Source organism: Pithys albifrons, chromosome 3, assembly GCF_047495875.1.
Source record: "Pithys albifrons albifrons isolate INPA30051 chromosome 3, PitAlb_v1, whole genome shotgun sequence".
Taxonomy (NCBI): domain Eukaryota; kingdom Metazoa; phylum Chordata; class Aves; order Passeriformes; family Thamnophilidae; genus Pithys; species Pithys albifrons.
Window position 1 is genome coordinate 16,225,577 of NC_092460.1, and position 25,022 is coordinate 16,250,598.

Sequence of the window (25,022 nt, forward strand, 5' to 3'; positions counted from 1 at the left end):
TGCCAATTTTATTTCACATTTTCTCAACAGAATTTCTGTTAGTTAAACGAGCACAGCAGACAAAACATATGCTCCTAAAAACTTAAATCCAGAAAACATGTAATTAATGTTTGGGCTAAAGTGACACCAGGAAATCCCAGAGTTATTTCTGATGTTTTTGTTGTCACTACTTTTTAGTTCATCTGTTTTTTTCCCCATGGTTTTTTAGCAGGTGCACCTGTGCAGTGTGGTTGGATTTGAGAAGTGACCTGCAGAGCAGCCTCCTCCTGTTCAGAGGAATGTTCTGTGCCTTCCCCTCTCTCTGCTCGTGGGGCTGAGGAGCACGAGCTGCTGCTTTGATTAAAACCTGCAGATTCCTTTAACAAACACTTAGGGTTTTCAAGGTACCTTCAGCCTTTATTGCAATAAAACACAGGAGAGCAAACTGCTGAGCTAAAAAGGTGAGAGCCTGGGATTATGTGAGGAATAGTGCTATATTATCTTCTCATAATGTTTAATCAGGACTTGTTTATGGTAGTATGAATTTTTCCATAGCTGGGTTGTGTGGAGGAGCTGGACACAAAGGAGGGAAAAATTCAGCAGTTGTTGCCAAACCAGCAATTCCTGCCTATTTTTATTTTTTTCCAAGTATGGAAACTCAGTATTGGATTTAGGCATGTGTGATAACCTGCCAGGTTTGCTTTAGCCAGTGGTTTGGGGTCTGCTTTTTCCCTCTGGTTACTGTTTGACCTCACATGGTTATTGCAGCCTGTGCCACAGGAACCTGGTCAGATTTACAGCTTTTCAGTGAGCCATATGGGAGGGGGAAAAAGTTCACGAGTTAAATCTGTCAGAGGGGAAATAAAGCTGAAGAAAATGTCATTTTGGCCTTTCCATAGCTCAGGCTTCTGTACTGGTGTTGTAGCCTCCTCTGCTTCACCTTCCTATGGCAGCCTCTGCTCAGGGCGAGTGAGATGTGTTAAAAAGGATGTTTTTCTGTTGTAAAGGGATTTGATTGGGATCAGACACGAGTGCTTTTGTCAGTACAGGATAGTGAGGAAGCTCTGCCTGGTGCACTAAGGTACAGACCCCTCTGGTTCCCCTGGGCAGTCTGGAAGTGATGCCGTTTCTGCCTCAGTGCTGTCCCTCATCTCCTGCAAACCTGTTTCACTTTTTATTTCACTGGAGTGAAGAAGAGTTCAAGATTTTTGTGAAATAACCTCTGATATCCCATTTGCCTTACTGTAGTCAAAATAACTTTTAAATCAGTCACTGGAAACTTTCTGTTCTAACATTTGCTCCTGCAGCTGGGTTTGTGGATCGCTCTCTGATGTTACTTTGGCCCTCCAGTCAGGTAGGATGTCCTTCGCAGGCTGCTGGACAGGTGTTTCAGCTCAGCTATGCTGTAAAGAAGGTTCTTTAGCAAAACAAATGGTTCAACTTCATTCTCAAAACACCAGCCTACAACAGGGCTAATGCATAGACAAAAATATTAGTTACCTCTGTTAGGAGACTGCAGTTACTGGTTGGTGTATTCTGGCCATGTATGAAAATAAACTATCCCTGTCCTGGAGGTGTTTCCAAAAGCAGAAGACCCCCTGAGCAGCCGTTCAGAGCACTTGTGCACTGCCATTTCAGGACTGAGCCTTCCAAGGTCAGTCTGTGCTCTCGGCACTCTGGCTGTTGGCAGTTACACTCCATACTGAGGTGTTGGTCCTCACTCTTGGAAGCACCTGGATAAACTTCAGCCACAGAGGGGTTGTAGATCTTCATAAAGCTCACAGACCACCTTTTTATCCCTCTGCTATTAGAATCAATGGTGTGCAGTTTTTAACAATTTACACTGGAAATGTAAGTTTGTATTTGCTGTTACATTCACAGCAGATAACAGCCTTTTTATCAGCAGAACTGCTACATTTAACTTTAATTATAACCATTTGGCCACTCTAACCATAAATAATATTGCAGACTGTAACATATAAACATTATTCAGTGGTCAAGATGACTTACTCTTCTAACAGTTTGGCACAGGCTTAACTTGTTTTTTAAGCAGTTTCACACTAGTGGGATTAATATGAATAAAAACAACTCTGAGATGTTGTTACATGATGAGGTATTTTGTATTTGCCATCTTCACCTATTTCAACTTGGTTTATAAAAATGGGGTTTGAGGCCTGATGACACAAAATAGTTGTGTGTCTTCTCAGTGGAAGGTTTGTTTGATGAGGGGCTGGACTAGATGAGCCACGGAGGTCCCTTCCAGCCTCCCCAGTCAGTGATCTTACAAGGTGTGGAAAGTGCAGTTCATTGAGCACAAAAAACCCAGCTCTGGTGCGCTCAGCTTACCCAAGGGGAAACTCTGGTTGCCATCCCCATGGCAAGGAAACAGGGGGGTGGCTGCAGCTGAGGAATGTGATAATCATGTGTAGAACATGCCCAGTGGTTTTCCTTGTTGCTCAACACTTCATTGTTCAGTCCTGTGACTGCTCTCAGTGCCAGAGTGAATTCCTTTTCTCAGTTAATACAGAGGCACAGCTTATCCATAACATGTTGGAGAAATGCAAACTGGCCATGGGAAAGCTGCTGTGCTGGGAATTTTTCAGGGAGAGTCTGATGAGAACTGCCTGTTGTTTTGGGGTCATGAAGATAGTAACCCAGTAGCCCCAAAATGTGTACAAAAGCTTCAGTTTCTTTCAGGGTATGATAATCAGCTGATGCATACATGGTTGGATCTTTTTCACCCCAAGAAAAATCCCAAGGGAATATAAAAAGGGAAGAATTACTGAAGGTCAGTACAATTTTGCAGGAAACTTGACAAAAGATTGGTCACTGTAAATGACTTAACAAATAATTAATTATGGCAGTTCTGTAGGTATATTTATTTCTGCCTTTTCTTTTTAGGGGTGCAGCCTGAGTTTTCTTTAGGAATGTGAACAAAGCTGTAGTTTAATTTCATAACACCATGTTACTGCAATTCCTGCCAGTGACAGTGAAGGGATTGGGGGTTGTTTGGGGTATGTGTTCTGGGTTATACCACTTTAAAGTCAGAAGTTGGAAAGAAAACTCACTGGGAGTGTAAATGTACATGTGCAGGTGGTGTCTGTTAGTGGGTGGATGGGAGGGGATGCAGAGCCAGGAAGGGAACAGTTAGAGATTTTCCTGGCAATTTTTTCCACAGATAGCACTTCTTATGTAAAGTTCAGTAATAATCCACTTCTCCCTTTTTCCAAGTTGCCATACACACGCCCTTTAGATGAAGCCAGGATTTTTTTAAACAAGTTTTCATAACCAGCTGGCTTCAACAGTTTGGGATTCCTTAACTGGTTTTTGTCCAAACTCTTCTTAACAGTTCATTTGGTCTGTTCACCCAACGGGGTTTAAATGTATCTTATCACTCAAATTATGTTGAGACTCTGTGGTAACAGTTGAAAAGTGATGGCAGGTCACTGCATTTTGGGCTATTGTGACTGTTACATCTTTGTTAAAGCTGTCCTAAGCTTGCCACTCTTAGCAGGCTCAGGGCCAGATGGGCCTTTACCACAGCTCATGCTCATGGGGCTCTTCTTAAAGAGTTATCTTAATGTTTGCTTTGGTTTGGAGGAAGGAAAGGGCTTTTACAAAACATTCCCAAACTCTTCTCTCTAATCTAATGCTGAAGGACAGGAAATGCTGTGTTTGGTAGTGTGTTTGGTGTCTTTTGGTGTGTGTATTGAGTTTTTATTTATTTATTTAACATGGATAAGTCAAATGTTCTTTTTGTCACACAAGCTCTGCAGCATGTCTTGTCCAGGGCCCTGCTGGCAGCTCTAGGGTTACGACCATGCAAGCACACACAGGCTCAGAAAGCTTTGCTGTTACGTTCCTTGCTGCATTTAAGCAGGAAAATGGCAGTTTTCCAGATGCTGCAAGGGACTTGAAACCTGTTACTGAGAGGAGCAAGTTAGCAGCTTGTGATTCACAGAAAGGACCTGGCCCTGCCTCTGCAGAGCTGCTGCTCAGGGAGGAGGAGGCTGAGCCCAGGCTGTGCTAGGGGAGCTTTGGCCCATGGGAGGTGCTGGATTAATTCCCTGGTTATTCTTGCATAGCAGCTTCTGGAAACGTTCTCTTCCAAAGCAAAAAAAACAAGTCAGGAGCTTGCTGAGCCCACTGGAGTGGGGCTCTTTGCTCCAGTGCAGGACCAGAGACCCGAATGTTTCCCGGTTTTCCAAGGGCTTCCTTCCCACTGTAGTATGGTCTCCTCCTGTTCCCCAGATCCAGGCTCTTTCTGATTGAAGTGCCAGTTGAAAAAAGAGCTCTCCCATTTATAAATACAAACCTGTAGCTCACTTGAGTAGCACTCACACCTCCCTTTTGAGGCTCAGCTGATAACCTGCAGCCCATTGTGCCTGCTGTGATGATCGTGCAGGGTGGAGCAGCAGCTCTTCCTCCAACCTTCAGTGCTGTATCCTAGGAATGAGATGATCTTTCATCTTCACTGTGACAAAAAACCCCTGTCATTCTGCACACATTTAAACAGCCTTCTATCACCTAGGATGGAGTCCTCAACAGCACCATCCTACTCCTTTAAGGTGAATTTGAAAAATGTAAGTTCTAGCATTATTTTTTGTTGTTTTGGCATCTCAATAGTTACACTTTCAGCAGATCCATGAAACTAACTCAGGTGACCAATTCTCAGCAAGAAATTCGAAGCCCTGTAATGAACTGCCAACTCCAAGTTATTTCCAGAAAGGTTTTTAAAATCACTGTGAACTGTTTACTATAATATCAACATGAAAATTTTGGAAGTCAAGCAAGAAAAAGTTAAGATTACAAAAGAATGTGTGTTCAAAAGACTTTCATATGAATGCAGTGATTCCAAACATCTTGGCACATTCAGCATCATAAATTCAGCTGTAGTCACAGGAAAATGGAGACCATAGAATGACATTTCCATTCCATTCACAGCAGTTTCATACAGAATGAAATTCATAACCACAGCCAGTCGTAAGCCATTGAGTGGGTTTGCACAGAAAGCAGTCCATTGCAGTATCATTCTCATCTCAAAATTTGTTTACTTTCAGCTACATTTAGATGACACTGAAATAATTACAACAAAGAAATGTGTCTTATTTGTGCTGCCTTTGAGTGCAACCTTTAGATTATCACTTACTAAAGGTGTGTTTAGAGTTCACATTTGCACTGGCAATGGTTACGAGGGTTCGGATGAGGAAGGGCAGATCTTTGCTACATGTTGGTTAGCTGGAGTCCATTCCTTGCTCTTCTGGCTCAGGAGGATACAACTCATCCAAAATCAGCTCTGCAACAACAGTCATGTTTCAGTCATTTTTTTCTCCTTGATAAAGTGTAACTATAGCTGGGATCTGCATTTTAAAACACTCACTGAAGAGGACTGCAGCGAATTCCCTTTCTGAAGGTTCCACCAGGCAGGTCTTTAGATCTGTGTTTTGTCACACAAACCTCTCCTCCTCTTTCATGCTTTTCTTAGGGTCACCTTCCACTATCCCAGCTTACTCCAAGCCTCATCTAACATGGCCTTGGACACTTCCAGGGATGGGGCAGCCACAACTTCTCTGTGCCAAAGACCCACGACCCTCACAGGAAAGGGTTTTTTACTAGTGGCCAATCTAAACCTACTCTCTCTCATTCTTGAACCTTCCCCCTTGTCCTGTCACTACATGCACTTGTAAAAAGTCCCTCTAAATGCAGCTGGCAGGTGCAGATTTTGGGGCAAGGGAGGAGAGCTGGGGGAAAAAGTTAAAAGTGTTAAGGATGCTGGAAAGAAATCACTGTGGTTGCTGAAAGCAGGTGTAATGCTGGTTGGACACCTGGAATAATGACTTTTCAGTTAAAATAAGGTATAGTGCAAGTTTTTCTGCTAAAGAGAGCTGGAGTGTTGGATTCTGTCAGACCAGACTGGAGGGGAGTATTTCTATGGAGAGCAAAACAAGATACTATTAAAGAACAGTAGAATAGTGGTTCAGTACAATGAATATTGAGAAGCACAAGACTATGGACTGAGCATGGTACTTGTTAGATGAGCAAAAGGACAGAAGTGAAATTTCTACTTCTACAGCATGGAAAAAAGCAAACATCTGGCTGGTTTTTACCTTCACAGGCACTCAGTTTTTGAGTCTTTTTGAGAATGGCTCTTATGCCTGGCATGGCTTGGTCATACTGATGGAGAACTTCCAAGCAGTGTTCATGGAACAGTTTATCTTTCTGAGACAGGCTGTGTAAGAGTAAAACAGCATCCCGTAAAAACTGGATAATTTGTTCCTTATATGCACACAAACTGTTCTCAGCTCTTCTAATCCTCATCCACTGTCTGTGTAACATTATAATTAGTGCTTTAACCACCTGCAGGAGGAAGAACATAAAGTAAAAATACAGTAGCAGAAAACTTCTTTCGTTGTGCACTGTACTGATTAATCTCTTCAAACTTTCAAACTCCAGAATATTGTCGAGCCAGCCAAGGCAACCTCCACAGGAGGTGTCAAGCTCCACAGGAGGTGGCATCCTCTGAAGTACAGGCCACTTCTGTTTCATTGTAGCTAAAATAAAAGGGGCAAAAAGCTATTCCAGCACTGAGTACCTTCAAGTTCTGAGCAGATTAAAGTCAGGGATGGTGGTGACGTACCTCGAGCCTGCACTGACAGTCTGTGCCAGGTAACACTGCTGGGCTGGGGCACCTCGTGCACCGTGTCAGGAGCCTGACTGCCTGTTACAAACACAGACTGCGTTACAGGCAGTACTAACTGCACACAGGGAGAGGCAGAAATGACATTTCATTGCTGGTTTCAAACATTCCTGGGTTTTTTATCAACATTTGATCTCTCTTACCCCCAAAATTGTAAAGGTTTTTTCCCTGTAAAACTTTACAGACAGAATCTGCCTTGCTCAGAAACCTTCCAGCTTTCTGATGAGCAGCTAATGAGGTCAGTGGGCCTTAATTCACTGCATACAAATGTGTTTACACTTAAAGTAACAGTGCAGGTAGGAGGATAATGGAAATGGTTCAAAATTCTTTAAAATGAGAGCAGAAGTAGGAAAAACAGAACCTCAGGTCACCTCTGTCACTACAAACAACACAAAGTAAGTTCAAAAGCCTTTCTGTATGTAACCATGGATATTATACAGCAAGTTGGCAATTCCACTGAACACAAGGAATATAATCCTAAATCACTACAGAGTGTATTTTAGATGCAAGAGAGGGAATTAATACAATAAAAATGAAACGGAGATCTTGCTTCTTTTTACTCTTCTATTGATCTAAAAGCAAAATAAAGCTTGGTCTTGAACATCTGTAGCCATTCTAGAATCTATTGGTTTTTTCAGTGACTTAAAAGACTATTATGACAGATTTCTCTTTAAGAATAGTTGCTGATTCAGTTTCAAGAATGTACTTTTTAAAAAAATCAATGCAGTCCTTACTGCAGGCCCATATTTGCAGTTTTCTATTCCAGCTAGAGAAAGGACTGGTTTTCAGACAGTTTGTGCACTGTCCTGCTCCTCCCACTCCCCCAGCTGGAAAGAGCAGGGAAGAGCACATGGACACACAGCCGTGGTTACCTCTTGTTCCAGCTGAAGCCAAAGCATTTCAGATGCTGATTTATCTGGTCTTGATGTTATATACATGTACAGTGCAAGGAGAAGGCAGGTGTCTGAAAGAGAGAGAACTTTGTTCTTTGCCCAACCAGTCAACTGTTTATGACAAAAATTAATTCTATCAATTAAAAATTAGTTCACATTTTGAGTGCTATCCTAGGACTCATGGCCCAACTTCTTGCTTTACTTCACACATCTTCAGAAGTGCTGAGGAAATTAGTATCCCTAAACTTTGTATGTGCCTTTGTGGTAATCCTGTCCTACTTCATTCATGAGGAACTGGACAGAGACCATTTGTCATGCAGAGTAGTGGAATCCCAAAACTCAACAATGCACAGATATTTAAACTTCAAAACTCCTCAAACCCCCTTTTTTCTTCAATATAATAAATACTAATCTTCAAAGTTTTAAAAATTCACATGGTTATCAAAAGCACCATGTGTAGACAGATACCACAAGACAAATAATCTTCAAATTAAAAAAATTCACAAGAAAACAAGGTTTCAGGTAACACAGCAGGCTTTTTGGGGTTTTAGCACCTTGGAGCAAGGCTTGTATGCACTTCTTTTATTCATGAAAACAGTTCTCTGTGCTCTGCAGGCTCTTACCTGAGTGAGAGCACAGCTGAGCAGCCAACTCGTGGTGCTGCGCGAGGACACACAACAGCCTTACGGTGAGGAGGACGGCAGGCACGGGGGTCTCTGGACACAGGCAGTGCTGTAGGGTCTGGCTGCCCAGCAGGTGCTGAAAACTTCAAAAGAAAACTGTTAGAAATGGGAAAATACTCTATTTCTGACACAGCACCATAATTTGTGTCCTTTTAGCTATTCAGAACTGATCGCAAATTAGGTGCCATAAATACAAAGTATATCAAAAAACAGTTACACTTGGCAGTCACTGTAATTCTCAGTGGTTGTACTGAAATGCCTCTCTTTTGAGTGGCATTTTACCTGCAAGAATGAGACCCTGTGCCTTTCTTCCTTATGTACCTCCCAGCAATCATAAAAAACCCCAAAATGAATGTTATAGATACTCTGATCCACTGCATGTGGCCTTAAGAAGTTTCCTCCCTTTCAAACTGGTCAGGGTCTCATTATCACACTCATTAGCAGCAAAGGCAGCAGAAAGATCCTCAGCTGCTTCCCAAAGGTGATCTGAGAAATGTGATTTCTCTCATACATGGCAAAACTTCTACTGTATCTGCACAGATTAGTTTCAACAGAGGATGAATACTTCTAACCACCAGAGTCTGAAATAATTTTAAAGCTATTACTGACTTACTTTATTAGCAAGTCCATTGTTGAATTTTCAGCTAATTTCACCAAAACCTTTAGGCTCTGGCTCAGGATTCTGTCAGTCTGGGAGCCCCTTGCAGCAGAAAAAGCTAAAACCTGAAGCAGCTTTTTAAACAAGGAATGTTGAGCTCGATCATTACTGGGAGCATCCTGTGGAGCTGCAGGCAGCCCTCCTTGTGTCCTGGTATCTTCTTTATTATCACACTGATTGTCACACAATGCTTTTTTGTCTCTTTTGGAAACCTGTTCATCTCCAGCAGCAGCAGAACCTTTTTCGACTCCAGCAGCCAGCAATGTGTGGACAACATCCCAGCTATAGAAAACCAAGTAATAAAGAATTCCCAGGGATATAAGTGCAGCTTCCTCAAGAGACAACCTGAAGTCCTCCTTACTCGACACGGTACTTGTGCTGGTGCTGGAAGAAACATCTGAGTGGTTTCCACAGGAACCGTTCCCTGACGTGTCCGGCAGTTGTCCCGCTCGGCAATAGGCACCGATGTGGTGTTCCACCAGGGGCAGGAGATGCACAGCTCCTCGGATCCTGCATTGTGGGAGGGGCAGGAACCCTCCCTGCCCTTCTCTTGGGCTTCCTTCAGCTAACCCTTCGTCCATAGCAATCAGGTTCAATCCTGTTATGGCAAGTTTTTGAGCTTCCTGCAGGGATACAAGAGGAGCGATGTCTTCTTGCACTGTCCTGCTGCTGGGGAGTTGTGTGCACTTCCTATCCAAGTAAGATTAAAAGGAAAATACTTTAGAAGAAAAGGCAAACAACACAGTTGCATCTGAGTTATTGCTGTTATGAATTGAAAGGATGGAGTAGTAAGAGATGTCTGTACCCAAAATACTGAGGGGGGGAAAAACTGATCCTTCTCCTTGAGACCTGCATGGAAGAGCAATTCCAAAGCATTCCCAGGTCTCATTAAAGTGGTCAGAGCTTACAGGTGAGTAAGTTCAGCAGCTCACTATAAGCCATTGTCTGAAACTACATTTCAAACACTGGCTTTCCAGTTTCAGGCTTTGGATACCCTGTCCTATGTTCTTACCTTCCCCTGATGTTACCTGGTAGCCTCTGGGAAGAACAAGTATCTGTACATTACTGATCTGGAATATTTAGAGGCCTTTAAAGGACTACATTGGTAAAAAAACATTTTGTGGGTCAGAGATGGGAGAGAGTTTAGTCATTAACCACTCAAACTGCAGCTGCAAGAGGCAAACTCATCACCTCTACTTGCATTAATAGGAAGGGCAATGAGAGAGGAGCCTTGTATGAACCCACATAACACAAGAATCACTAATAAAATAACACACCAGAAAAACACAGGTATTTCAGGAGCTACAGTCTAACTCTTTAAAGTGAAACACCATTATAATTTATATCCAATATTCATATTTCAAATGCTTTACCAGTCACTACAAATGTACCTTGGAAAAATGCACATAAATTTTACATTACAAATTGAACAGTTTTGACTTTGAAGATATAAAAGCTACTGTTTTAATCACATTTTCAACATTTTTATCTCACTTTATTCCTGATTATGTTCATGTGCTTCCCTCATTGCAATACAAGCTGTCAGCAGCCACTCCCAGGTTTAATTCTGTGCCTTCCTCAAATAATTAACCCAGTTTATCTCTTAGTGATGTCCCACTGTTTAGTATCTATGATAATCAAATATTAATCATCAGAGATGTGGAATGATGTTCCAAATCTTGCATTAAGTGGCCTAAGCCAACCAGCATTTAACACAGGGAATGAGCTGTCCTACATGACTAAGTGTCTCTTAGTACAGAGAATGCCACTGTACTGGGAACATGTCAGATACAATTTAACAAAACCCATAAAACTTACGTATCCAGAGAGTTCGGCTGCAACACAGTGCCAGGTAGAGGCTCGGAGTTGCTGCTAAGGAGATGGCAGAGTCCCAGTAATGCCCCAGGGACAATGGGCTGCTTCATCAATGCATTCAGTAAGATTGAACCTGAAAGGACACAGAGTTGTCCTTGCAGTAGCTTTACCATCACCACCAAAAAAATTTATTATTTCAAAAGATGAGCCTTATTTAGAGTGCTCTCAACCTCAAGATGTTTCATTACAAATCTTCTTTCTCAACAAGAGAAGGCTTTTCATAAAAATTAAGATATTATTTAAATATAAACCAAATTATATTTAGAGATATTTTAATTACAATCCCACATAAGAAAAAGAAGTTGGAGACAAAATGTATCTCAGCTGTCCTGATGACTTGCCCTCCACGTTCCACTCCAGACACTAAAATGATGTGATGCAATTCTACTGTGAACTGGAACTAAGATAGTTCCCTGAAGACTTCCCGGACCTGACTGTTGTAAATATTTTATAGGTTTGTTTGGTTTTTTTAAATAGTACATTTTCCCTGTTTTTATTTCTGCATGGACAGAATTACGTCACCTTCTGTGTTCCGTTTGGTTGCAGACTTGTAGGAAATGTTTTTTCCTGTTGCCTCCTGGTGCTCCATGGATGAAACTTCAGGATGGGTCATCTTACTGTCTGAAACAGTGATTATGAGAGGTCTGTGCCCATCCTCTGCACACATTCAGTGTTAGACAGCAAGGAAACAGACACTAAACCAGGCAAAAAACATTTGTCTTGTATACTCAGATACATCAAACAGTAGTTAAGAGCTGTGGTGAATGCAGAATTCCTCCCCAAAATTCATTAATTTCGCCTTTAGCATCAGCTGTTCCACAGATTCTTCAGTGCTATTGCTCTCAAATTTTATTTTAGAAAAAGCCAAATCCTTAGATTGAATTCCCACTACTAGCAGAGATTAAGACTGCTAAAAATTAACACAGAATTCTAAAAAAATAAATTGAGCATTTCATAATCTTTTAATAATTTCTCTATGTCCCAATCACCAGGCAAACTAAAGCCAAAAGACTTACAGGGTTCACAAGACAAGTAAACAAGCATTATTTTTCAAACAAGTAGATATTACCATAACCAACAGTGGCAATATTAATGCTTTAAGGCTACTGTATTTTCCTTTTTGGTAGAGTTCCCGCCCATACAGGTTCAACTTGAACACTGTAACTGAAAGCAACATCTCAGATTTTATAGGACTCTTCCTGTGAGGATTAATTGATGATATCCAAATTTCTTCCATTTATTATTTCTCACTGGAAACATGGCAGTTGGCTGCTATAGAAAAATCACTGACTTTGTTTCATATTATAGCAATCTTCAAATACATGCAGACATTATTTTTTTAAGCTTTACTCAATGAATTTCAAGATACAATTTTGTGAGAATTGCTGCCCTACACATAAAAGAGGAAACGAGCATATTGTTTCTGTTGCTTGTTTCAATATGGCTAAATATGTACCCTTTAAAATCCAATCCCCTCCCCAAAAAAGCCAAAACAACAAAAATACAAAAAACTCATGAGCTGACTAGCAGACCAATTCAAGATAAAGGCAAGTCATTTCCTGTTCTTCTTTATTCAATGAGAAAAGGCAGATCAACAATCTGGGTATTTTGGGTTGTATTGCAGCCAGTGGCCCCTCCATGGTTGTCACCCTGGTATCTGGTACCAAGGTGTGGGTTAAAATGGTCTCCATGCAAATTTCAGTCATGGTTATTTAACTCCAATGGGCATAAAGTGGAAAGATATTTAAGGAAAATGAAACTAAAACAAGTAATTGCTTTTCTCTACAGTGAACTTTGCAACTGTTCAGTCAAGGTACAAAAATCCTGTTCTAAGGCAGAATGTTCACATGCAGCTACAAAAGGTGCAAGCTGTGCATGGATTTACCTTCTTTGATTGAAGTAGTTGGGACCATCAAATTCCCTGAAGAACACAATGGTCTAGTGGACATTTCAGCTTTGAAGGACTCCTTTGTAGGAAAAGATCTTCTTCCAGGCTGTGGAGAACATCCTTCTGGCTTCACTTGGACTGCAAAACTGTTTTTAGGGCTAATATAGAAAGATGAATCAGTATTTCCTTTGTAGTTATTTTATTAAACAAAAATCTATTTTATTTACACTGATGTTTTAAAGGCACTTCTCTATAAACTCTTTGAATTTCTCTCTCAGATACAAGAAAATCTCTTTTTGAGGGAATTTCATAGAGGTCAACAGACCTTTTTGGTTGTAGTTTTTAAACACAGTGGAGCTAAAATTACATGAAGAAAGGAAATCTCTTTAATAGTTTAGGCACACATTGTAAAAATGAACACAAACTCCTTTTCCAAAGCCCCTACCTTGTTGTTGGAACTGCCTGAGTAACATGTTTATTTCTTTCACAGTTCTGAAGTCGTGTTCTTAGTTCATTCATTTCTGCATCCTTGAACTGCAGCTCTGACTGCAGCGACTGTAACTGAGGGAGGAATTCAAGACAGTGTTACTGTTACTGAGTAACTCAGAGCCACTGTAACTGCAGAGCAACTGGAGTCACCCTAAGAGTTCAAGGTCACATCTACTTACTGTGAACTCTGCACAAGATCTCCATTTTTATCAATGTTAGTCCAATTACCACTATGTGAGAGCCCAGTACCAGAAGTTCAGGAAAGGAGCATTTTGAGTGGCTAAGACAGACCAAGTGCCACGCAGAGCATGACCAAAGTGAGGCCACTAATGCAGAGTGAACAGGACAAAAGTAGCCACTGCCCTCTCCAGGGCTCTCAGAAAGGCGACTGCAACAGGAACAGCAATCTGATCAGAGGCAAAGACCATTTCTGTTCCTTTTTTCCATTGTAGAATACATTCCAGTTTTAACATTCTTGAGGTTGCTTTAAAAAAAGCAACAAATTAAAACCTCTGCTACCTGAACATTATTCTCTTATTTTGGCAGGAGAAAACCCTCAGCAAGTTCTTAAAAAATGCTTTGTTTAGGTAAGAAAATTATAGCATGCACCATTAGGAAATTTCACACCAGTGTTCTTCCTTTGACTACATGGTCTGTGACATGTTCTGCATGTGATCTGCAGGGAATTGATATATTTACAAACCCTTTTGGAGAACTCTTTTTCTTTTTCACTTAAGGTCTGAGACTTTTGCTGTTCCAGTTCCAGGTAGGATCTTTTCTGTTCCTTGATGGCAAATTCCATCTGCTGCATCGAGTCACGCAGAATTTTAATTTCTCCATTTTTAGTGAGAATTTCATCCTGCATTTCTTTTAGCTGTAAACAGAGGAATTCCATTAAAGGATGTATATCGCCAAAAGTATGTATTTGCATCACTGTGTGGTTGAAAATTAGGTCTTTATTTATAATTTCTAGGGAGAAAAATGCTCCTGTAACCCAGTTCAGAAATTCTGAAATGCTGCCTCTAACCTCTTTCTGATTAAATCAGGCTCAGCTACTGTTTTCTCTAACAGAATTATAAATGACAGCAAAGAAACATCTTCACATTCCATTCTGATGTCTGTCAGAGACCATCCTTCTCTTTCCTCTTCTCTGCAATTGGTTTGGTTTTTTTGAAAAGCCTTCTAATCATACACATCAATAATTATTTGTTACTGGGATGATAACACTGATAATTTCATTGTAATATTTCATCTAGCAGGGCAAAGAACAAGAACTCCCTCCTACCACCCCCAGATAGTATCTTCATGACATACTTGTTCTCAATACTTCCTGAGCAGCCACCACCACTCAGAAACAAGACTTTGGAGAGATAATATATGAGTTACTCAGAAATGCACAAAGAAAAAAGCAGGAAGACACCTCTATACAACTGTAAAATTGTGGTTTATTCCCACGTTGAACACTGTGAACAGGCAGGAGATTCCCTGATGAAGATGGATAAAACAGAGCTGGGAGAGATGCAGGAAACAGGCAAGAAAAGTAAATAGAGTAGGACTCTCTCAGCTGAGGGAAAGCACAACTGCAAGGAAATGAAGTGCACAAGTGATTATTCTCTGTTTTTTGTCTCTCATAACAGCCACAACCCATCCTCTCACCATCATTAAGTTCAAAATTAAATCAAAGAAGAAATTTCCTGACAGTGTGTTCCTATGCTGCTGACCTCTTTCCCACAGAGTGTTTAAAAAATACACACTAGAGAATATTAAATCCACATAAAATATTTCTGGGTCAGGAAGTACCTACACAAAATTTGATCAGAGGCTAAAAGAGCTGGTAAATATAAACTTGTTTATTTCCTTCCTAAGCTGCCCACCAGAAAAGGAGAGACTTTGCACACGAATTTGTGCCTTACTTTTCTGCACTTATTTCTTCCCCCAAGTATCTTTCCATAATGGATCACCAGAAGGTGGAGTAACTGACATAAAGCCACTTACAAGTCACTTTACTGTCTCAAATCTTTAAGCTGCACAAAACAACTCCTGCTGACTGGCTGACAGGAGAGAGAATTGATTTGATGGGGAACAAGTAAAACTGACAAATGAGCATTTGCTACTCTGAAGTGACCAATAAATAAAACTTTGATCTCACTCAATTATTACTAGTGCTGTTTCTAGTATGATTTTAACAGACAAAGATTATTGATCAACTTGATTAGAATTAAATACTTGGAATGGGATGAATCCCACCTTTCAGTCAGCCCTATCAAAAATGTGACATTTAGAGGGGAAGATGTTGCCGACCTTCTGTTTGATTTCTTCATTCTGTGTCTGCAGTACTTCAAACTGGAATGCCTCTCTCACCAGCTCATCTTCTGCTCTGCCTCCTGCTGCAGAGAAAAGCCCAGATGTGAAGCATCAGTGTCCACTGCTGGTGACTGAACACCAATATTTTGCTGTCTGTCAATACATACATCTCTTAGTATTTATACCATCACCACAAGCAGGTAAACTGCCTCACCTGATCACCACAGGAACCCTGTTGGTGCTTGTCCATCAATCCTTAAAACAAAGAACACCACCTGCCCCCAAATTTATAATCTAATGGTTTGGGTTTTTGGAAGGAACCTTAAAGATCATTAAATATCTAAAAGCAGCAAAATGGCCCACAGCAAATGCAATTCCTTCAGGGTAACTTTAGTTAACACACCCTGCACAAACAAGGGCTCACTGGGAACTTGTTCACCTGGAGAGATGAGAGATCTCAGGACTTCCAAAACATTAAACTTAAGAGCGTTTAAGCCCTTTAAACTTCATTCTGAACAAAGTCTTGCTTTGCTTTTTCAAAGTAAACCTGACAATCATCTGTTAATATGACAGCTTATGCACTTATTAGTGACAATTAACAGGGAAGACATAACCTGGGAGCCAACATCCTAAGAGGATGCAATAATTAAAGCAAGTTAATGATGATACTGTGAATGATACCTAAAGCAAGATAGAAGTTTATGAAACTTGTTTATTTGGCAGGTTTAAAATGCAGCACCCACATCCCAGGCCAAGGTTACCACACACACACCAGGGCACAGCTCAGTGCAATGTGCCTGCTGGGATTATTATTCCTTTGTGACTCCAGTTATTCCTTTCAATCTCAGCCATCCCTCTTGACACTGGGGGTATCACCGTGGGGTGCTGGTGGCCAGGGAGGCACAAATGCCCTGAAGGGAACTTACAGGAAAGATGGAGCAAGACTATTTACACGGGCATGCAGTGACAGGACAAGGGGGAATGGCTTCAAATTGGAAAAGAGAAGGTTTAGATGATTACTAGTAAAAGATGGTTCCCTGTGAGGGTGCGCAGGCCCTGTCACAGGTTGCCTAGAGAAGCTGTGGCTGCCCCATCCCTGGAAGCGTCCAAGGCTTGGAGCAGCCTGGGATAGTGGGAGGTGTCCCTGACCATGGCAGGGGGTGGGACTGGTTCATCTTTCAGGTCCCTTCCAACCCAAACCATTCTATGACTCCCAAAGGGACAACAACTCCTTCCGCAGCCGCGGGGCAGCCCCGGGAGCCGCCGGGACGCACCGACCTTCCCTCCCGCCGCGGGGCAGCCTCGGCGCTTCCCATGCGAGTCCCGCGGGCGGATCCTGCGACAGCGCCTGCGAGGCCAGGATGTCGATCTGCTCCAGGTCGTCCGCCGTGAACTCATCACCGTCCCCGAAAGGGTCGGCGGCGGCGGGCGCGGCGCTCTTGGGGCGCTTGTGCGGGGGGAGGCCGTTGAGGAGCCCCGGCGGGGCCGCCCCGGCGGTGTCGTGTCCGTGTCCGTGCCCGCCCAGTGCGGGCCCGCTCCGTTTGCGCGGCCCTGGCGGCACCGCCATGGTGGGACCGACCCCGCGGGCCCACACGCTGCGCGCGGCCCCGGGCACGCCCCCCGCGCCGCCCGCCAATCACCGCCGGGCAGCGCGCCCCGCACGGCCAATGATGCGGAGGCGGCCCCGCCGCTCGATGTAATCGCCCTCGTGATTGGCCGTGGATGGCCCCCACGATGCGAGCGCCTCGCGGATTGGCCGAGAGGTCGGGAAGGCGCGTCCGCAGCGGAAGCGAGGGCGGTGACGTCACGGCAATGGGTGCGTGTGACGTCATACCGGGCGCGGTGCCCTCGGCTCATCCCCGGCAGGATGACGTCATGCCGCGGCTGGCAGGGCGGCGGTGACTCATCCTGTAACCCTGTGGCGCTGCCGCCTCTGCCTGCTCGGGCACTCGCGGGCAGCGCTTTCAGTTGGAAAGTACCGTGTTGGTGTGACACAGCTCCAACTCCGTCAGGGAATTCTCTTGTCCATCTCTCTGTTTCCCGTTTGTGCGCAGCGAACTTTCATTATCACAGCACTGCAACTGGTGCTGCTCTGCCACGCGCGGCAGGGCCCGGGCACAGCCCCAGCCCCCAGGGCTGCTCCCCAGCCCGGCCCCTCCGGGATCCCCTGGGACCGGGCACTGCACAGGGGCCGCCTCCAGGGGGGACGCTGGTGCCCCTTCAGCTCTGAGGGGCTGGCTGGAGGCTTTTTTGTCTCTAAGAAGTTGTGGTTTATCCATTATGTACCAATGGGGAAGTTATGGATGGGTCTGATGCTGTTACTCTTTTTCTCCCTTTAGTGAGAATGGTAACACGACGTTTGTAGTCTAGCAATAAGCACAAGGTAGCTCTTGCTTTTAAGAATGGTTTTATTTCTTTATGTTTAGAGAGAGCTGATTCTATGAGATGGATTGAAACCAAAATTGCTTGCTTTCTTTAAAACCTCCTCTTGCAGGTTCAGGTGCTCTATTTCCAGTACCTGTATACTCCATTTAGACATGCTTTGCTCTTAATTCTGAGTTGGTTGGGGCAGGGGGGGTTAGTTTGGGGTGTTTTGTGTGTGTGTGTTTGGGGGGGCTGTTGTTTGTGTTTGTTGTTTTTCGGGGGGGTTTGTGGGTGTGTGTATGGGGTTTATTTGGTTTTGATTTTTTTAATAATAGGATTGTGCTATGATTGCTAATTTTTATTATTGCTACTTTTAAATAACAGTATATTGTATAAGTAATACAGCTTCAGTTGTGCTTTCTTCTCTTTCTCTAGCTGAAGTTGGGCAAAAATAAAATGACAGAACACTTCCACAAACTTTGTTTTTAACAAGATAAACGAAGACACTGGCTCTGTTTTCCTCTTCTCCAGGTGTTCCTGCTAAAAATAAAGTGACCTGCAGGTGAACAGAATAACAGCAAAGTAAGTCTGTGTTGATGAGTTAAAACAATCCTGATGAAAGGTTGTGTGTCTGGTAGCTGTGTCAGGAATGATGCAGCTGGACGTGGATGCCACCTCAGCAGGTTCCTGCCTGAACATGAATTGTTATCTGACTGTTGCTGACTTACTGGTCTTGGGCACTGGGCTGAGGTTGCCTCATTCCCCTAGAATTGTTTCATTTTTTTCTCCACTCTGCTTGTATCTTCCAGTTTCACCTAGTTTTGTATTTTAACATTAATTTTATCTCTTACTCTTGCAGCCTGAGGCTTCAACTGCTTTCATTTCTAGAAAGGCTTTGAATCCCAACAATTCTCAGCAGTGGGTGACTTACCTGCTTTTGCTGTCTTTGTGACAAACCTTCTCAACTCTTAAAGCCATAGAAAACTTCCAGCAGATGGGGGAAAAACAATCCCAAGACGCAGATGCTTGTGGGTTTTTTTTCTTTTTATGAATACTTAAAATGTGTTTCTGATGAAAAATAACATATTTCAATGGTTATTGCTGAATTGTGCTGGAATTGTGTTTCCAAATTCTTAATTGCCATCTCCAGTGCTGTGTTATTGGGACCCTCCAGTACTTTCTAAAGCATCCTGTTTATATAAATTATTAGCTTAATAAAAGGCAAATAATTAGATTTTTGATGAACCCTTACAGAGTTTGCTTTAAATACTGCTGCCTATGGAACCATTTTCTGGCAGGGAGGTGAAAGTCAAGCAGTTACATATCTGTTCATTTCTTCTTTCTTTTTGTCTCTTTCTTACCTTAAGCCTTAAATGTTTCTCTGAACACTGAATAAACCAAGACTGAAGTGAGTGAGTGACGGATCTGTCCAGATACCAGTATAAATTAAATTTTTAGCTCAATTTCTAAAGTTTGAAGCACTAAAATGTGAACTGGGCTTCAGTGAAAATTTCTTTTAATAAAATAGGCTCTTGACCTGGACCTCCGAGCTGGTTAGGACAGGGTTAGTCTCATGCTAACAGCTGTGAGTGAGAGGAAAAGGAACCACAGAAACTTCTTGTGTTTTCTTCAAGAGGTGGAATAAGATTATTTTTCCTTGGTGAAAATCTCTTTGCTTAGGCTACAAAATGGCATTCAGAATTAGGCTCTAGCTAAGTGGGACTGGTCAGAGTAGGTGATGGCGTTTGAGTTTTGGACAAGTATCTGTGTTTTTGTCTGTTGAGAGTATTCATCCTGTTGCTTTCCTGTAGGGCAGGAAATCCCACACTTGAGAGACAGTGAGAGGTTTTCAGATTGTGCTCTTATCGGGTCTTGAGCACAAGTGCTGTGGGGAGAGGCTGAGGGAGCTGGGGGTGTTTAGCCTGGAGAAGAGGAGGCTCAGAGGTGACCTCAGCACTGTCTAGAACTACCTGAAGGGAAGTTCTGCCCAGTTGGGGGTTGGTCTCTTCTCCCAAGCACTCAGCAATAGGACAAGGGGGCACGGGCTCAAGCTCTGCCAGGGGAAATTGAAGTTGGAGATCAGAAAAAAATTCTTTCCAGAGAGAGTAATCAGGTATTGAAGTGGCCTGCCCAGAGAGAGGGGCGGATTTCCCATCCCTGGAGGTTTTTCAACTGAGATTGGCCGTGGCACTGAGTGCCATGATCTGGTAAAGGGACTGGAGTTGGACCAAGGGTTGGACTTGATGATCTCGGAGGTCTTTTCCAACCCAATCGATTCTATGATTCTATGAAATGAGAGGGAAAAGGGCCCGAGGCAGGATAACGGTGATGCCCGCCGGGAATATCGCTGGCGATGGGGTGGGTGGTGGAGTAAGAGGAGCTGCCAATGCCCTGGGGTGGGAATGCGGTGCTGCAGCCCCGCGGGGCGCGCCGGACCTATTAGTGCCTTTGGGTGGTGAACGGGACCCGGGGCGGGCGGAGTCGGACCAGGGGTCGGCACGGGGGGCTCGGGGTGCCGCCGAGCGCTGCCCCGGCACGGGGCTGTCCGTGTGTCCGCGCTGGTCCCGCCTCCTCCGGCAGCAAAACAAACCCGCCCCGTCCCGCCCGCGCCGTGCGGCTGTTGCGCGGTGCCGCCTCGGCCGCGGGGGCCGGGCCGGGCCGGGCGGCGCTGGCAGCGGGGCCGGGGCGGCCATGAGGACCGAGATCTCCACGGCGGCCGCGTTCGTGACCCGCCTCCTGCGGGCAGGCGGCGGCGTCGGCGAGGAGCAGCTGCGGTGCTTCCGCGAGTGCCTGCAGGAGGCGATGCGCGGTGAGCGGCGTGGGGGACATCCCCTCCATCCCCTCCATCCCCTCCATCCCCTCCATCCCCTCCATCCCCTCCATCCCCTCCATCCCCTCCATCCCCTCATCTCCTCCATCCCCTCCATCCCGTCCCGGGGCTCCGGCGGAGCGCACCGCGATAAAGCTCCTCTTTGTTCCCTCCCGCAGAGCACTACAAGCACCACTGGTTCCCCCTGGTGCCTTCCAAGGGCTCCGGGTACCGCTGCATCAGGATCAACCATAAGATGGACCCCTTGATAGGAAAGGCAGCGGGGATGATCGGACTGAGCCACGAGAGGCTCTTCCAGCTCTTGCCCAGCGAATTAACTCTGTGGGTCGACCCCTTCGAAGTGTCCTATCGCATAGGCGAGGATGGGTCTATCTGTGTGCTCTACGAAAGCCCCCAGCCTGGAGGGAAGGCAACCAAACAGCTGGAGAGCAGGACCAGCTGCAAGGAGGAGTGGAGAATCGGCAGATCCAGCCCTTCCAAGAGTTACAACATGATGACGGTTTCTAGTTAAAAACAACTCTTCCTTGTACAATGATGTATGTATCCCAATCTTGTGGTAAAGTTAGATGTAACTGAGCTTTTTGGGGTTTTTAATTCTTTTTTTTCACCCTATAGTCATTAATAAGTCGTGGTAGTACTGCCAAGTTCTTTGTGGCCAAGGGCTAATGTATAAAGCAGTTTTTACACTGCATGTTACTTTCTGGATTGTGTCCTGTAAATGCACTGTACAGTTGGTGGATTGTTTTACACATTTATATTTTCAAAGATGTTTTGGCTATTTGTAATAAAAAGCAATATTGTAGCACTCTTTATGATGGATTCTAGTCAAGATTAGCACTTGCTAAAAAACAAACATTCTGCAATTTGTGGAGCAATAACACAAAGGGGGGCGGGAAACATCTAACAAGCTGCACATAAATCTTGTGATTTGTCTGCACAGACTTCTCTCAGGGTCATTCAAGTTTGGCTGCAAGGCACAAATCACAAAAATATCTCTTATTTTTCCTTTTTCAAAGCATGCATTTATTTGAGGGATGGATTCCATCATACCCCAGCATTTTAGCAAAAATAATTGGGGAATTAGTCTGTCTTGTTATTTGTAGTTATTGCAGTAGAAGAATAAAGACTTGCTCAAACTACTTGTTTTGGTTTTGTTTATTTTTTCCCCCCAGGCTTTTAACATTTGTTCTCAAAGCTGATTCTAGCCATTTTTAATTATTGCAGAAAGCTTTGTAGGTAGAAGGGTGTAGCTCTGAGCATTCCTCTTTATTTCAGACCACAACAAAACCCTTAGTTTTGGTAAAGCTTACTGGCTGTGTGTCTTGAGCTGAATAATCTGTGTAGACATGAGTGGGTTGTTTTGATAATCAAACTAAATGGAAGCAGAAGTACTCTTTTAATATTTGATGTATAGCAAAAAATGCTTGAGTTTATTGGGAAATGTAGTTTAAAACTGCAGCATAACATCACATAGGAAGCTTGAGAGAAAGTGGTGAACACTGTGTAACTACCTTGGCTTTTCTGGCAAGTAAAAACCTGCTGTCTCTGGCACTGAGTCCCTTATTTTTGTCAGGCCCTCTAATACCAGTTGGGTCCTATTTTAGTAAAAGTATAAAATACAGTAGATTTGATGTAATAACTAAAATTGTGTTGCTGGTTTATGTGCAGACTCAGTGCTGACGTTCTGGTAAGGGATTTAATTTAGTGATATTGTGATTCCCTTTCCAAGAAGCAGCGGTTAATAATCCAGCTATAGAAGAGTGTCTGGCACTGGTGTTTTCTGTAGCCTGGTGTTGGAGCACCGTTGAACACTTGATGAAAGAGGGCTTTGTCTGGGGTGAGTATGTCAGCAAAAAAATACCCCTTGTGCTATGTCAATAACATGGTAGAACATACAGAGAGGGAAGGGGCAAGTCTGGGCAAACTGGAAAGGGCAGAACTTCACCTCACAAAGAGGTTTTTTCTTTGTTTGCCTTAGAAAAAGCTGTGGCTTGCTTGTTTGCTTTTTATCGTCGAGGCAGGCTTGTCTAGTGGTATTTGTTTAATCTGAAGGAAAAGCTTAGTGCACTTTTCTTAGTAATAAAACTATCTAAAAATTGATTGTGTTTTTCTAGTCTATCACTCCAATAAAGAAGTTTCTGGGTTACTTTAACAAATGGGTGTTAAAGGTCTTGTGGCAAATTGCTTTTGTATTAGATAAGATTGGAAGCTGGTTCTCATGACATTGTTTTGTTCTCTTGAGGAGATAGTAATACTTTCCTTTTCCTCTCCAATAAATATTCAGTGTGGATAATTCTATTTCCTTAGGACCTCTAAGGGACATATTTGACACATTTGTCAGTAATTGAACAGAAAAACTTCAAATCTTCAGAGGGTGAGATGCCTTCTTTGATTGAGTTTCATTTGAAAGGTAATTGGCCTTGCTGTGCATTATAGTCACAGTCAGTTGGGAAAGATGGGTATGAACTCTTCAGTTTAACACGGGTTTTACACAGCAGTGAACACTTGAAGTGGAATTGAAGATGTGTTGGGAGACAAGATGTGATTTCCAGGTACGATTTACAGCTGCCAGGTATGGGTTGAGGTGAAGTAGGTACAGCAGGTTGTTCAGATGCTCTTTTCTTGCCTGGTGTCTGTCTGTAAGAGCAGAGAAGAGCCTGGATTAATCCAGCCATGAGGAATTCTGTCTTTTATTAATCCCACCCCAAGCAATGGGATGTTTCCTGTGTTACATAATATCATGTCTCCAGTATCCTGCACTCTCTGCAAGTTTGATTTTTATCATTGAAGGGACACTTTGTCAGTGTGATGCGAGTTCAATTCCGTATATTTCAGCTACTGGAGTAGAGTTGAAGTCTCTCTGCAGACAAGCAGGTGGGAGAGAGACATTGGGGAGTTTAAGAAAACCTACTGAAGCAAATAAAATACTTGAGCTGCAAGTAAATACACTGTGATATCTGTGACGTCTGGAACTGCATTCCATTGCTTTAAAAAATGTCAAAGGCGTACTCACAGCACAAAGGCTGTTCTGAGCCAACAGGGCACTTCGTAGTAAGCCAGGGAGGCAGTTATTTGGAGGAGGTAAATAAAATTAACTTTGTGTTTTCCCTAAAAGGTGGTAAGTTTTGTATTCTGCTGTGGCAACAAACAAGCCAAAATCTCAACATCTTTAAAATTATGTACTTGTCAGGTGAGACTGACCACATCCAATTAGCCAGGACTTAAACAGAATGGTGTGGGCTCTATAGGAAGAATTATTGCATGCTGGTCTCCTTGAAGCAGTGAAAGGATAAGGATAAAAAATAGTGTATGTTTGTTTGTATGAGATGGGGCAACTGTTGAATAAGTAAAGCTGAAAAAGGAAACACTTGTAGAGGGAAAAAAACCCATAAATTTGTATCTTTGTCCAAAATGTTCCCTTGCTACCAAGGTAATTACATAATATTTGAGTTATAAAATCCAACTCAGACAGAAATTCCTGTTAGTTTATACAGCCTGACTTATGTACTGCAATTACTGTATATCACCCCTGTGACTCACTAAGAATACAGGGATGTATAATTTTGATCTGAAAGTTCTAAGAGATAAGGGGCTTGTCTGTATTTGTTTAGATTCTATTACTTGTAGTGTCAGGTAAATTCAAATACGAAATTTGATATGTTTAAGTTTAGTGACCTTATTTCATTACCCTCAAGATAAAAGGCCTTTCAGTATGGCCTCTTGTAGCATTTTATACTGCAATCAAATTAAGTCTGTTTTTCTTAGTTAAAGGATTAGAAAGATTAAGCCTTTTAAGTTTGAGCATAAATAATTTTCTTTTAACTGGGATTTACATACATGTTTTCTGCCAACACTTGTTCTGTTTTTAATATGTGCATGAGAATTTGTTCCCAAGGAATGAGTGCAGTGAACCCACTGATCGGAATCGCTCCGTTCCCACCACAGTTTGCCGTTCCACTGGCACTGACAGTGCTGTGATCCTCACTCCACTGAGAGCAATGTCAAATTTTGTCTAAATGCCACATGTTTTAGGTGAAGTACCTTGTAAAAACCTAAATAATTAATGTGCTTGTGGTTGCTCACACAAAGGACAAACCCTGGGTTTGTTTAGTAGCTTTTGTAGATAGATTGACTTGTATTAATGATATTGTTCTCCTTTTAGTTACACCCCTCATTAAGAAGTTAATTGATACTTTATTAATTAGCCTCCTTTTTACATTTAATCCATGATTAAAAGTGTTCTAAGTCTCCTCCAAGAATTAGTTGTTACTCTTTTACATTGGGACACCTACTGTGGAGAAATTTTCAAGTTGTTCCCACGTGCATTGGAAAGGACATTGGGGTCCCACTGATATCCTAAGG

At 43.0% G+C, this 25,022-nt stretch overlaps 2 protein-coding genes and 1 long non-coding RNA gene across 6 annotated transcripts; 2 read left to right on the plus strand and 1 right to left on the minus strand.

The window, feature by feature from the left end:
• Positions 1–1,916: 1,916 nt before the first annotated feature.
• ATRIP (ATR interacting protein) lies at positions 1,917–17,074 on the minus strand. 4 transcript variants are annotated; one of them, XR_011697324.1, is made up of 14 exons: positions 16,745–17,074; positions 15,464–15,549; positions 13,866–14,036; positions 13,119–13,234; positions 12,671–12,831; positions 11,308–11,406; positions 10,729–10,858; positions 8,866–9,600; positions 8,193–8,335; positions 7,549–7,640; positions 6,617–6,697; positions 6,087–6,336; positions 5,129–5,275; positions 1,917–4,425 (listed from the first exon to the last, which is right to left on the minus strand). XR_011697324.1 is itself a non-coding variant. In XM_071550668.1 (13 exons), the coding sequence occupies exons 1-13, from the start codon at positions 17,031–17,033 to the stop codon at positions 5,214–5,216; spliced, it is 2,412 nt and encodes an 803-aa protein (XP_071406769.1). In that variant the 5' UTR covers positions 17,034–17,074; the 3' UTR covers positions 4,799–5,213. The 4 variants fall into 4 exon arrangements, 3 of the variants coding, with proteins under 3 accessions (XP_071406769.1, XP_071406767.1, XP_071406770.1); XM_071550668.1 differs by lacking the exon at positions 1,917–4,425 and having other exon boundaries at positions 4,799–5,275; positions 15,464–15,546; XM_071550666.1 differs by lacking the exon at positions 1,917–4,425 and having other exon boundaries at positions 4,799–5,275.
• Positions 17,075–18,198: 1,124 nt separating this feature from the next.
• On the plus strand, positions 18,199–19,064 carry LOC139669278 (uncharacterized). The gene is made up of 2 exons (XR_011697225.1): positions 18,199–18,412; positions 18,690–19,064. It is a non-coding gene; the product is annotated as an uncharacterized lncRNA (long non-coding RNA).
• Positions 19,065–20,422: 1,358 nt separating this feature from the next.
• LOC139669279 (protein BTG1-like) lies at positions 20,423–21,470 on the plus strand. The gene is made up of 2 exons (XM_071549720.1): positions 20,423–20,639; positions 20,819–21,470. The coding sequence occupies exons 1-2, from the start codon at positions 20,522–20,524 to the stop codon at positions 21,169–21,171; spliced, it is 471 nt and encodes a 156-aa protein (XP_071405821.1). The 5' UTR covers positions 20,423–20,521; the 3' UTR covers positions 21,172–21,470.
• The last annotated feature ends 3,552 nt before the right edge of the window (positions 21,471–25,022 follow it).